The 14197-nt window shown below is 40.9% G+C and overlaps 1 protein-coding gene across 1 annotated transcript in view; it reads left to right on the top strand.

Annotated features, from left to right (window-relative positions):
- The window catches only part of Dipk2b (divergent protein kinase domain 2B), a 50984-nt gene that overhangs the window by 17026 nt on the left and 19761 nt on the right, over positions 1 to 14197 (top strand). The window contains exon 2 of the mRNA XM_057760051.1: positions 2286 to 2550. Within this exon, the coding sequence (XP_057616034.1) occupies positions 2286 to 2550 (265 nt within the window). The remainder of the gene's footprint in view (positions 1 to 2285; positions 2551 to 14197) is intronic.

Raw genomic sequence — 14197 nt, 5'->3', positions numbered from 1 at the left:
AACTCATAAAATGGACTATATAGGAATAAACAATTACAACACAGTGAGGGCTGCAAACTTTGCAGGCTTGATGTTACTTCTTCCAAGTCCTGGTCAAATATCTTTGGAAACATTATATAGTCATCCCATGCCTCTGGGTCCTCGTCTGAACAATTTGTAATGATAACAACATCATAGGTATATTGAAAGGATTATGGTGATGTGGAATTTCCCTCTGTATGCTGTGAATGCCATCAGTTAAAAAAGAAACTGCTTGAGTCTGTGATCGGATAGAATAGAGTTAAGCAGGTAAAACCAAGCTGAATGCTGGGGGAAAAAAGATGGAGTCAGGGAGAAGCCATGGAGTTGCCAGAAGAGAAAGACACAAGCTGCCAGCAGGAACCTTGTCGGTAGGCCATGAGCCTCGTGGTAAAATATAAAATAATAAAAATGGGTTAATTTAATATGTAAGATCTAGCTAGAAATACTCTAGAGTCATTGGCCAAGCACTGTTTCGAATAATATAGTTTCTGTGTGGTTATTTTGGGAGTCTAGGTGACTGGGAAATGAACAAGCAGCCTCCTACAACAGATTATGTGTTAGGGATGTGGTTTAGTGGTAGAGCCTAGTATGTCTGATACCCTGGGTGTAATACCAAAAGATTAAATGAATTAATACACATAGTTTAGGAAAGAAGATGACATATTTAAAGGCTTCATAAATTTAAGTTGCTGTTTCTCATTGGAAATTCTAAGTTCCAGGACCTTTGTGGGGTTGGAACTTCATGAGCAGGAGAAACCAATGAAAGCAGGACTGTCTTCTGGGCCCTGAGCCCTTTCTAATCCTCCTTAGAGGGGAAAGTGGTTCTCCACAGTTGTCTTCAAACTTCCATTGTGATGACACTTTTCAAGTTCTTCTTCTTCAATATCCCTGTGGCAAGATTCTTAAACAGAACCTCTTGGGCCTGCATCCATTGCTGTTTGCATTGTTATACTGCAGAAGCAGATTGCTGGCAGCTCTTTCCCAACTATAAGAGACTGGCGCTCTAATACAGAAGGGACTCAGAAACCTGGGATCTCCGACTATTCTTTCTTGACCTTGACCTTTTGTCCTTAAACTTTTTCTGTGGTTTGCCTTCCTATCAAAATACTAGGAATGAACTGATAGTGTGGTTCAGTTGTAGCACATTTTGGTAGCAAACGCAAGGTCCTGAGATTCCTCCCCAGCATGGCAATTAACAAGCAATCAGTGGAAAACTTGTAATCTCTTTGAACAACAATGAATTATATGAGTAAGAAAATAAAACAATATACAGTTTTGGATTCATTGAAATGGTAATTCATTGAAAATATACTAGCTAAAACTCATTACCAATGACTGCCCGATAGTGCTCAATAACAAGAATGGAAAATGCCCTTTTAAGTTCAGTATTTGATATAGTCTGACTTTCACTTGCAATATGATCTTCAGTTAATAATAATGAATGCAAACTTTTTCTGAGTAATTTTTTCAGACATAAATCAAAAGCAGATTCAACATTCTTCCCTAATGGAAATGTCAGCGCACAGCTGGAGAGATGACTCTGCTAGAAAGTGTAACCATGGAGCCTAGAAAACCAGCAGATGACAGGAGTCCAGTGCCTCTCCCCTGAAAAGGGTTCAAAGCTGACTGCGCCACAGAGCACTGTCACACACCTGCTGGAGCCAGATGGCTTCAGACTTAATGGACATGAAGCTGCCATGGATGCCTGAAATTTGCTTGGTGCTGATGGCTTAAATCAATGTCGATGGGGTTCCTTGGTGTTGGATATGGGGGTGGAGTGGTCTCTCAAGTTCAGGCCCAAGAGCCTCTTGTAGAACTGTATTTCCAGAACCCAGGCATTGGTCAAAGAATGGGTGGTTTGGACAAGCAGAGTAGGTAAAGGATAGATTTGGTGCTTTATACCTCTGACTGTCAACATTTTATTCCATTTTGAGCAAGATACTTAGACTCTAACAGCCTCAATTTCTACATGTGTAAGGTGAGAGTGGGGCATTAAAAGAAACAGAAGTGTAAAGCTATTGTCTTTAAATGGGGTTGAAGTTCAAAGAGCCATAGTTGTCCCATCTGTACACTGGGGGAAGAGGGTAGTTTTTGTGTGACCTCTTTTGACATCACATGCCAACTTCTAAGCTTGGCCAAAACCAGATAATCCTCTTGGAAAAGGAGTTTGGAACACATCAAAGGGAAAGAAATGTTCCAACAGGTTGCTGCCCCGTCTCCCTGGCTCACCTCTGCCTCACAGGCTTATCCTATTCTTTCCACAGCTTTGACAACTTGATGACTTCCCACCTGAGACTGCCTCCTCAGGACTTGCCTTCTTATGCTGCAAATTACTCGGATGATTCGAAAACCTGGCGCCCTGTAGAGGTCTCTCGATTGGTCAGCAAGTACCAAAGCGAGATCTCTGACAGGAGAATATGTGCCTCTGCATCGGCTCCGAAAACCTGCAGCATTGAGCGCATCCTGCGAAAAACAAGGAGGTTCCAGAAATGGCTGCAGGCCAAGCGACTCACACCTGACCTAGTGCAGGTGAGTGTGGGCCTTGGTAGAATGAGGGGTGGCAGGAGATATTCATTCATAGCTCACAGCTCAGTAGTTCTCAACCTGTGGGCCGTGACCCCTTTGGGAATTGAATGGCCCTTTCACAGGAATCACCTAAGGCAATCAGAAAATCCAGATATTTATATTATAATTCATACAGTAGCAAAATTACAGTTATGAAGTAGCAATGAAAATAAAAATAATGTTATAGTTGGGGAATCACCACACATGGGAGTGTGTGCCCATAATCCCAGTACTCAGCCAGCAAAGGCAGGAGGACCATGACACAAGGTGGAGTCCAGTCCACGAGCAGCGTGGGCCTGGTCCTGCTGCCTGGCTAGCTTATGCCCAAAATAACTACACAGACACTGTATTCATTAAAATACTGCCTGACCCATTATCTATAGCCTCTTATTGACTAACTCTCACATCTTGCTTTAACCCATATCTAATAATCTGTGTAGAACCATGAGGCCATAGCTTGCCAGGGAAGATTCAGCATGTCTGACTCTGGCGACTTCATGACAGCTCTCTCTGACTCTGCCTTCTTCCTCCCAGAATTCTGTTCTGTCTACTCCACCCACCCAAGGGCTGCCCTATCAAAAAGGCCAAGGCAGCTTCTTTATTCAACCAATAAAATCAACACAAATACAGAAGGACCTCCTACACCATTCTTGTGTGTGCATGCGCACACACACACAACATGCTCTGCCCCTTTAGCAAATCTGACTGGTACATGTAGAGACTGTTTTGAAAGCAGGCATCAGGAAGAGTGCAGGGTTGGTCTCAAAGCCACCATCTGACACTGGACAAAGCTGAACTTCCCAAGGTTGTCCTTCTGCCCTACCTTCTTGTTTACAAGTCCATCCCGAGGTACACAGTCCCTCGAGGCAAGAACATTTCCATCTGGAAACTGGGAAACAGCAAAAGAAGGAAGTTTCTAGTGTTCAAGATAAATTCTAAAGTCTGTGGGGATCTCTACTACCACTACATCCACAGGCGAGCAATTCTGTTGTGGGGAAGCAAAGCAGTAGTTTGGTTCAGCATGACTAAGTAGCCAGTGTTGGTTCAAACTTTGGTAATATGAACACAAATAGTTTTTTCGGGCATTTGAGGGTTTTTTTTTTTTTTGAGTTTTTAAACACAGCAAAATTTGGTAAATAACTTCCTGTTGATAAATAACTCAATCCCGTGTGCACAAGAAAACTTAAGACATGACTACATTGATAATACTCCTTGTAAAGTATATGTGACATCTCCCAGAAAGACAGATCTGATTCATTGACGAGCTCATATCTTGACCACACAGATAGTACAAAATCATCAGTCATCTCTGCTCCCACTCTTATGGGTGAAAACGGGTTCTGTGTAACCCTGTAACATTCCTGGTTCCCCTAGGGCTTATCTGTGTGCACAACAACCACCACACCTCCCACAAAAGACATTATAATGTGGCTAGATGAGTCTTAGGCTCTAGACAAGTGTGGTTCTCAGACTCCCTGATGCCGAGACCCTTTAATACAGTTCCTCATATTGTGGTGGCCTCCAACTATAAAAGTATTTGATTGGTATTTCATAACTGTAATTTTGCTACTGTTATGAATAATAATGTACATAACCGATATGTGACCCCAGTGGGGTCACAACCCACAGGTTGAGAACCACTGCTCTAGACTCAGGTAAAGTCTTTTCCCTTTGAGTTCTAGACCCTTCCATATTAACAATAGATGTGAGTTATCCCTTGGGTCTTGACAAGTTCAAAGCACCCTTCTGATACATCTAGGGTCACCTGTGTTCATGTATGTAGACAACAAGGTATAGGCCAGAGCTCCATGGAATATAAAAACTGTGCTTGAATCTAGGATCTCCCACTAAAACTTGTGGCAGAATGAGAAGAAACAGAGTCCCAAGAAGAACTGGGTGCTTCTGGTTCTTATTCAAACATTCAACAAGTTCAACAACTGTGCTTCAGCTGTGGATTTGGAGATGAATCACACACAACCTCCTGCCCTTGTCTTTTGGCTCAGTGGTGGAGACAGATAAGACCACTTTTACTACCAACTCTTTTATGTTGCAATGATAGTCTCTATGGGGACAAGGACCAGAGTACTACTGATTTAAGTCTTTTATTCACTGACCAATGGCCTTGAATTTAAGCCTTAGATTTACCCTACTCTGTTTTGACATAAGACCCTCCAGGTTCTGACATTCTTTGACTTCTGTGGCTCTGCCACATTTACTTCACAGATGCACCTGACATTTACCATCACCAAGTACTGGGCTAGGCTTGGATTTTCTCATTTCTGGAGGCAGACATGCTACCGTTGTACTGCGAGATCCTGGATTCTCTCATTTCTAAAACAGCAGTACATGCTCCTTGTCTGCCTGATTCCTTCATCTTCATATTCTTAGAGATAGGAAATGCTTTAGAAAAGCCCCATCACTACAGAAATGCATGTAGAGTTTTGGTAACAATTGAGCCTCTTTGTTTTATTCATTATGCAAAATTCTTCTTTGTCTGCTTTTTTATTTTGTATTTGACATGTAGCTTGTGAGTTTCCCTTCTTCCTACCCAAACAACATCTCTTCCCAACACTCAATAAAACAGCCCAAACCAGACTATTTTCACTTTTCCTTGGCCCTCCCCACTGGACCTAAAAAACAGAAAAAATTTATTTAAAAAACAGAAAAAATATCACCAACCAGTTTATAAATTCAGGAAAAACTCCATTGTTTTTCTATTCATGAAGATCAAAGTTCTCAGTATTCTTTTCTGGCAGCATCTTTTCCCTTTCTTGTCATACTTTTCCCCAGAGACCTTTGCCCTTGGAATCTAAAAGCTATCTGCCCTTGAATTTTTGCTACTCCTAGGACTCATCTGACTATCACTCACAGGCCTCTTCTTAGCTTGAGAAAAATTTAGTTTCAAATAGATCCTTTTCTACTAACACTGAAGGGAAAAATCCCTCACCTAGCCTAACCCAGAAGAATTGAAAACCAGACTTTAAAACAGTGTTATAGTAAATATTCATATCAGTGCTACTTATCATAGCCAAATGGTGGGAACAGCCCCAATGTCCATCAACTGATGGATGGCTAAATAAAATGTGTTGTGTCCAAACCACAAACTATTTATTAGTCAGCCATAACAGGGGAAAAAATACTGATTCACATCCACACAGCTAAACCTTGAAAACATGGTCCATAAAATAAGCCAGACACCAGAGGGCAAGTGTGATTCTATTTATAGGAAATGGTTTCAGCAGGCAAATGAACAGAGACAAAAAGAAAATTAGTGGTTGACAAGATCTAAGAATAGGAGAGAATTCAGAGTGAGTATTGTTGGGATGAAGCTCGTTTGGGGATGACAGATTCTGAAATGAGGTATTTATGACATTTTCATAGCTATGTGAATGTACTTTAACCCATCGAATTGTATAGTTTTACAAGACTAAAGTGCCCAGACACTGTGGTGCGTACCTGTAGCTTTGGCACTTGGGAAGATGAGGCAGGACGCTGGCAAGTGTGAAACCATTCTGCCCTGCATAGTGAGACATTTTACAGAAAGAAACAATAGTTAAAGTGTTGAACTTCGTGCTATATATATGAACATTTTTCTATGTGCGTGTGGTTTTTCAAGACAGGGTTTTTCTGTGTAACAGCCTTGGCTGTCCTGAAATTTGCTTTGTAGACCAGGATGGCCTGGAACTCACAGAGATCTGCCTCCCAAGTGCTGAGAATAAAGTCATGCACCACCACACCTGACCGTGAACTTTTTTTTAAATGTTATGTGAACTTTAGCTAAGTAATAAGTGGAAGTATGATGGGGTGCATGTGATCAAAGAACATTGTGTCCAAGTATGAATATGTCCTTGTTAAACTCAGTGCTAGGTACAGTGAATGTTTGTCAATAAAAAAGGAAGAAAGAGTCATTAAAATACTTGCCTATCTTGTGACTCCATTCTTTTAGAGCCATGTGATGGACAGCTAACCTCCTAGGCCAAAATGTTGACAGTGAGAGCATTTCACTATCAGCTCTCCAAGAAACAATTTGAGTACAAAGCCAAGAGTGCAATTCTATGTCATAATAATAACAATAGTGTTTTGTTAACTGTCTCAGATGTTCCTAATACTGCCAACTTTCTATATTAATGAACTCCATATCTCTGGATTCTTCCAATCACAGATGCATAGTAATTTGTGGTTCTCACTTGTAGTCTTAGCTACTTTGGAGGTTGAGGCAGAAGCACCCCTGAAACTCAGGAATTCTAAATGAGTCTATGCAACATAGTGAGGAACTACCTAAAAACAATCTAAAAGTGTCTGTATTAACTGTAGGCATGCTTTTTTCCTTTTTGTCTTTCCCTAAGCAGTAAAGTATAGCTATTTGTATATGATTTAGGTTATTGTAAGTCATCTAGCCTAGACTCTACACAAGCACTCCAACATTGTCTACAAATGATCAAGTATTGTGGAAGATCATAAAACCAACCATATACCCAGCTATTCCTCTCCTGGAGGTCAAATATAGCTACAGAATCCTTATCAATAGCATTCCAAACAAGCAGCCTCCGTTCCTATTCTCATCCAGAAAAAACTGAGACCTCTGACACCATTCATCCTTGACTTGGCTGAACAGCTCTGCCCTGTTTTTCTGACAATCCATCAAACATGCGTCCTTATTTCTGGTTGGGAAATCCTGTTTTTATTTATGTGTGAGTTTTTTTTTTTTTTTTTTTTTTGGTTTTTCGAGACAGGGTTTCTCTGTGGCTTTGGAGCCTGTCCTGGAACTAGCTCTTGTAGACCAGGCTGGTCTCGAACTCACAGAGATCCGCCTGCCTCTGCCTCCCGAGTGCTGGGATTAAAGGCGTGCGCCACCACCGCCCGGCTGTGTGAGTTTTGTGAACAAAATGGGGAGCTATTATGGGATGGATTGAAAGGATATGTACCTCATCTTTCAATTTACACCAAATAGCCCAGAGCCAGCTCAACCTACCAGCCAAGCCAGCCCTGGCATCTGTCAATGTTTAACTTAAGCTGCCCACCCCAACTCTCATTTCCTCAAGTGCCACTTTGTAACAGTGATCTAAGCCAGATCCCTTGTGTGTGTGTGTGTGTGTGAGAAAGAGAGAGAGAGAGAGAGAGAGAGAGAGAGAGAGAGAGAGAACATTGTGTCTGTATATTGTGTGTGTGTTCATATATTTGGGGAAGGTAAAAAAAAAAGGCTACAATAAACTAGCAGGCCTTGTTCAGAGAACTGGAAAGGCAGAGGGGAGAGGAGGGGGAAAATTACAGAAATGGAAGTGAACTGAGCCAAGGAGCCATCCAGCTGTCCAGTGGACCTTAGATCTCTACACTGTGTCTTGTTTGGTAATAAAGTATGCATGGGTGAAAGGGCCAGTGGTCACCACTATTAGAGGCAGACTCTGGAGTCTGGGGCTCCCCTCCTACAGAGCCAAGTACAGCTCTGTCACAAGGACACTCCCTGGAACCACAAACTATTTACAGCGGGAGCTGCCAAAGATGGTGGCAGGATCAAGAATAAAGAGGAAGTTGAAAATTCAGGGCTTATGTGGCTGTGTGTTCCCAGCGCTTACAGTAATTAAACCGTGACTTTCCTGCATTGTTCTAATGGAAATATCCCACAGCCTAAATTGCTATTCCCCAAACAGCAGCGCAGCCAAGAACACCACACTGTTTTTCACGATATGCTTGTTTGTAAAATCACAAAGAAGGCCTCCTCTGTTGTTGTGCCAAGTGCAAAGAATCCCAGCCAGGCAGGTGTTGGAGAGGGAAAAACATACCCTCCATCGTGTCTGTCTTCCATTCCTTCAAGAACCCAGTCATCTTCCTGGGACTTGCAGGTCGGGGAAACCTCCAAGGAGATTGCGCTAGACGGACGAGGAGCTTTTTGACCACTAGATGGCATTACAGAGTCTTTCAACGTCTTTGCTTAAACCAGGACGCCTGGCAATTTTACTTCCTAGTTTCCTTTTTTTTTTTTTAATAGATAAAATTCACCATAACACAGTTTAATCATTCAATCAATAATATAGGCTAATCTGTAACTGCTGAACGAGGTGAATTCATTTTTGTTTAGATTTAGCTCAAAAATATCTAAAGGTCCCCGGCCAGCTGGCCTTGGTGAGTTCCCGATAGAACATCCCCATTGCCTCAGTGTGTGGGTGCACCCCTCGCAGTCCTGAGTTCCTTGCTCGTACTCACTCTCCTTCTGCTCCTCCTTTGGATCGTGAGACTTCAGTCCAGTGCTCCAATGTTGGTCTCTGTCTCTGTCTTCTTTCATCGCCTGATGAAGGTTAATATTCAGGGGGATGCTTATATGCATGGGACAAAACCGGTCTCGCTGAACATAATGGACAATGAGGACTACTGAGAACTGAAGAACAATGGCAATGGGTTCTTGATCCTATTGCACGTAATGGCTTTGTGGGAGCCCAGGTAGTTTGGATGCTCACCTTAATAGACCTGGATGGAGGTGGGTGGTCCTTGGACCTCCCACAGGGCAGAGAAACCTGCTTGCTCTTTGGGCTGAGGAGGAAGGAAGACTTGATTGGGGGAGGGGGAGGGAATGGGAGGTGGTGGCGGGGAAGAGGCAGAAATCTTTAATAATTAAATAAATTAATTAATAAAAAAAAACATTAGTCCTTAAAACTTGGAAAAAAAATATCTAAAGGGATGTTTACAGAACTGGAAGGACACTAGGAGGGAACCTAAACTCTAGAAGATGGCACTTCAAGTGTGGTGACAGACTGCACTATCTGTATTCTGATATCAGACATGAAATGACAAAGTGCTATCATGGATGCAATTTTATATGAGATTCACGACTACAAAATTAAGACACTTTACATACTAATTTCCAGACCGTCCTTTGCATTGTGGATTGGCAATAAAGGGGCAAGTAAGTCACCCACGCGGTCTGATAAAATAACTCCTAAATCATTCTTCATGAACCTCATGAATGAAAACAAAACAAAACATGCTGAAAGGCTTTTTCAGGCTCAACATGGCCAAGTTTAAGAAGAAAAAGGAGGCAAGAGAAGACTAAGTTAAAAGTAAGCATGAGACAGGTCCTAGGCCTGCCCATGTGTTACTCAAAAAAAGAAAAAGAGAAGCCCCCAGATGAAAGAGAACTGAAGTCTGGACAGTCAAGACAGACGATGAAAGGGGGCCGATCTACACAGGGCTTTAACCTTGCCTGGCATTTGCACAGTAGTGAGCCAAACCCCTCAAAAGACATCAAGCCTTCATTTTGCTATGAAATGCTTCGTTAGAGATCTCACTACCCCTCTTTTGATATGCAGTAGCCCTTCCTTTATTTGTAGTTCCATTTTCTAGTTCCCACGGTGATTCAAAAAATATCAAGCAGGAAATGCCAGAAGCAAATAGCTCATAGCTTTGAAATAAGTCTTATTATAGTACGTTGCTATAATTATTATATTTCATTTAATTGGCATCAGGATTTCCCTAAAGCGCATCTCTACGTTTTCTTTTCTGTGAGACATAGTTTCTTATTGAACCTAGAGCTGTCCCTAGGATCCTGTCTCTACTCACCAACTTTCAGGTTACAGATGTATGCTACCGTCCCCAGATTTTATATGGACACTGGGGATCCGAGCTCAGGCCCTTATGCTTTCACAGACAGCACTTTATGAACTCAACCAACTTCCTAGCGCCACAATTACTGTATTTTTGTATGAGTTATCATTAACATTTTACCATAAATAATTTGTAAATTAGACTTTTCCAGACTTCTTTGGATATAGGGAAAAATAGTTTATTTAGAACTACTTATTTAGAATAGGTACTCATATACAGAATAGCTTAGAGAAAAGTACCTGCAGTCATGAAGCCGATGTTTTTTTTGTAAATGTGATCTGGTTTAGAGGCCTCTGGACTGACTGTGTCTACAAATATCTTCACATAATACAAAGGAAGCAGAGACTAAACATTGTAATTACTGAATACTTTCTATATGCAAAGAAAGATATATGGAAGAAAAAATTACAGAACCAACTTATGCATCATGTTTTAAAAGTATTTATTAGGCCATAAAACCTCTTAATTTTTGGAACTATAAATATTAAAGACCACTTTCTCTAATCAAACTGCAGTAACGTCAGACACAAAAATAAAAAGATAAAGAAAAATGAGGGATTTAGCAGCAATCTTTAGATCACGAAGCAAGGTGTTGAAATTGTAATATGGAGAAAATAACAATGAAGAAAATTCCATATTACCACTATGTATATGATTTATTAGTCTTTACCAAACCACTGTTCAGCAGAAAATTAGAAATCAGTGCAGCGTTGTCTTGGGCAGCTGTCAAAAGAGTTTGATCCTTCATGTGGAAGAATAATACAAAAAGATACGAAATCAGGGCCACTTCTAATAGACATAATTTTTCCAACTGAGTCAACTCTCCTCTCTAAATATTATCTAGACTTCTGTGGAAGGCATGATTCCTAAACCTTTCCTGTCTGTTAGGAAGTAAATTTACTCTCAGTTTGTAAACAAGCTGAACAAGATAAAAATAAATGTCTGAGGCCAGTAAGGTGGATCAGTGGGTAAAAGTATCTGCCGCCGAGCCTAAGGACTTGAATTCAATCCTAGGAAGCCACACACTCCCACAAGGTGTCTTCTCACCTCCACGTGAGTGCCATATTATGTGCTCCCACCACACACACACTGATTCAATAATTAAGGTTTTTGCTTTGGTTTGATTTTTCGGTTTTTCAAGACAGAGTTTCTCTGTAGCTTTGGAGCCTGTTCTGAAACTAGCTCTTTTAGACCAGGCTGGACTTAATTCACTGCCTGCCTCTGCCTCCTAAGTGCTGAGATATACCGCCCGGCTATAATTAAGTTTTTTTGAGAGGGGAAGGAAGAGTTTATTTGGGGGGGCACAGTTTTAGGGGATACAGTCCATCACACTGGGGAAGGCAGAGCTGCAAGAGTCAGGAGCAGCTAGATTTCTGTCAAGTATATGTCATAGGTTCTTGAAATAAACTTAAAACATCACTATTTAAAGTAAGGGGAAAACAACAACAACAAAGGATTATCTACCTTACCATACAATGACAGAAAACTCATTCCTTCAGAAAAAAATAGGTTGTCTTGGGACAGAAGTCTCCTAAAAAATGCACTGTCAATCTATCTTCTTGTAACTTTCCTACATATAAATTATTTCTATTCATTTCCTCTAAGATTGTCCTCCTAAGTTGTTGTGTCTCTAGTCTAAAGATCCCTAGTCCTATTTCCCATCTGCCCATTGCGCTCATATTGAAGTGTATTCATCTTTATATCAACTATAAACTCTGTGGATAGATTTTAGTTCATAAGAACAGAACATTTAATTTAACCCACTAAATATTATCCTAGATTAAATCCATTACTCTAGTCTACCAGCTTGATCCTGATTTTTATAAAGAGTCATATTTATTTATTTTTATTTAATGTGTGTGTGTTGCATACATGTACATGTGTGCACTACATGCATGCTAGTGCCTGCAGAAACCAAAGGCAGTTTTAGATTCCCTGCAATCCATATAGTTATGAGCACTGGAAACCAAAACTTGGTTCTCTGGAAAGACAGCCAATGATCTTAATTGCTGAGCCAGCTCTCTAGCCTCCTGAGTCTGATTCTTTCTCATACTACTATCATCCCAAGTACACATCACCCTCAGTTTTAATTAACAGAACTTTAGTTTCCGTTGTTAATAAAATTTCTACATGGGACAGAGCCAAAAAGAAAACCTTATTGTTCCATGGAAATTTATCTATTAGTTTCCAGGCAAACCCAGTTAGCATTATCTTTGTTTTGTTGCAGTCAAGATGTTCAGTGTTATACTAAGAATCATTGTTGAATATCTCACTAAGTACATATATTCTAAGTCCATTTCACTTCTGAGATTTAAAAAGAAATAAAATCACCAGGTCAAAGAAGAAAGCCAGTTAGGAAATACTTGATTAACAGAATTCTCCATTGTTCCATGATATCAAGTATCCTCCCAGAAGTTTCTAAATCATCCCACTACAGCCTTACTTTAGGATATTTACCATGATCCAAGATGAGCTGATTTCTCTAATCCACCCTGTGCTCCTTTGGAATATCTAAAACGTGCTTTTAAGTCTTTTCTGATACCTGCATCTACTGCCCATGGCCCAGAGGTACTGTTTGCAAAGTCTCTGGGGGTCTGGTTCAGAAGAGTACAAGCTTGTTTGGTGCCGCTGGCTTTCTGCTGCTAGTCACCAGACCTTGTTCCACTCTTTTCAGATGGAAGTTTCATCATCTGGCAAAGAAGACAGTCAAACCTTAAAAAAAGCAGACCCTTCAGTTTGTTAGCCACCAAAATTCTTCCCATGACCTTATTCAACAAGCCTTTTTTAAATCTCTGTACAATGCCAAGTGTTGGGATTGTTTGGTTTTGGATTTGCTTTTTTGATTGTTTAGTTGGCTGGTTGATTGGTTTGGTTTGGTTTGGACAAGGTCTTGCTATTTATCTCAGGTGTAGTAGGAGCTGCGGGCCTGCTTTTCGTCCTGCCCGGCTCCTGCACGGCTAGCTTTACACCAGAAATAACAACACACAAACTGTATTCTTTTTTTTTTTTTTTTTTTTTTTTTGGTGTTTCGAGACAGGGTTTCTCTGTGGTTTTTTTTTGGAGCCTGTCCTGGAACTAGCTCTTGTAGACCAGGCTGGTCTCGAACTCACAGAGATCCGCCTGCCTCTGCCTCCCAAGTGCTGGGATTAAAGGCGTGCGCCACCACCGCCCGGCTCAAACTGTATTCTTTTAAACACTGCTTGGCCCATTAGCTCTAGCCCTTACTGGCTAATTTTCATATCCCAATCAACCCATCTCTAATAATCTGTGTAGCATCAGTCTTACCAGGAAAGATTCACCATGTCTGACCTGGCGGCTTGCTTCATTGCATCTGCCCGGGAACACACCGGCATGGCGTCTGCCACAGAGAGGAGAGGAAATGGCATCTGAGCTCACTTCCTCTTCCTCCCAGCATTCTGTTCTGTTTACTCCACCCACCTATGTTCTAACCTATCAGGGCCAAGCAGTTTCTTTATTATTTAACCAATGACCTTCCTCCATCATTTCCCCTTTTTCTGTTTAAACAATAAAAAAGGAAGGCTTTAACTTTAAGATAGCAAAATTACATATAGCAAAACAGTTATCAAGTAAAAATTACAGTTACAATATTTACATCTATTTTATCTTTATCATAACTAAGGAAAACTATAACTATCTATTCTTCAACTCCATCAAAGACTCCAGAAGGAGATAATATTACCTAAGTAAATGAGAAGTAAGCAACTTACAAAACTCTAGAAATCACAGAGACATCTCACTGCCTGAACAGTCACCCAAAGTTCCTCTGTACCTTTGGGGCATCCATCTTTGGCCTACAGGTCCATAGTATCTAAAGACATTTCCATGAAGCAGGAAATTTCAAAGGTAGTTCAGTCACTATCTGCTGTGTCCTGTAGAATGTCTCGCAGACTCTTTCATGAATCAGGAACCCCAAAAGATCATCTCACCTTTAGGCAAGTTCAGTAGTCCTCTCTCTGCAGGTTCTCTGTGTCCAGTTTATACAATAGTCCAGGCA

The sequence above is a fragment of the Chionomys nivalis genome, chromosome X (assembly GCF_950005125.1).
Source record: "Chionomys nivalis chromosome X, mChiNiv1.1, whole genome shotgun sequence".
NCBI classification, from domain to species: Eukaryota; Metazoa; Chordata; class Mammalia; order Rodentia; family Cricetidae; genus Chionomys; species Chionomys nivalis.
This window is presented reverse-complemented; position numbering and strand designations above follow the sequence as displayed.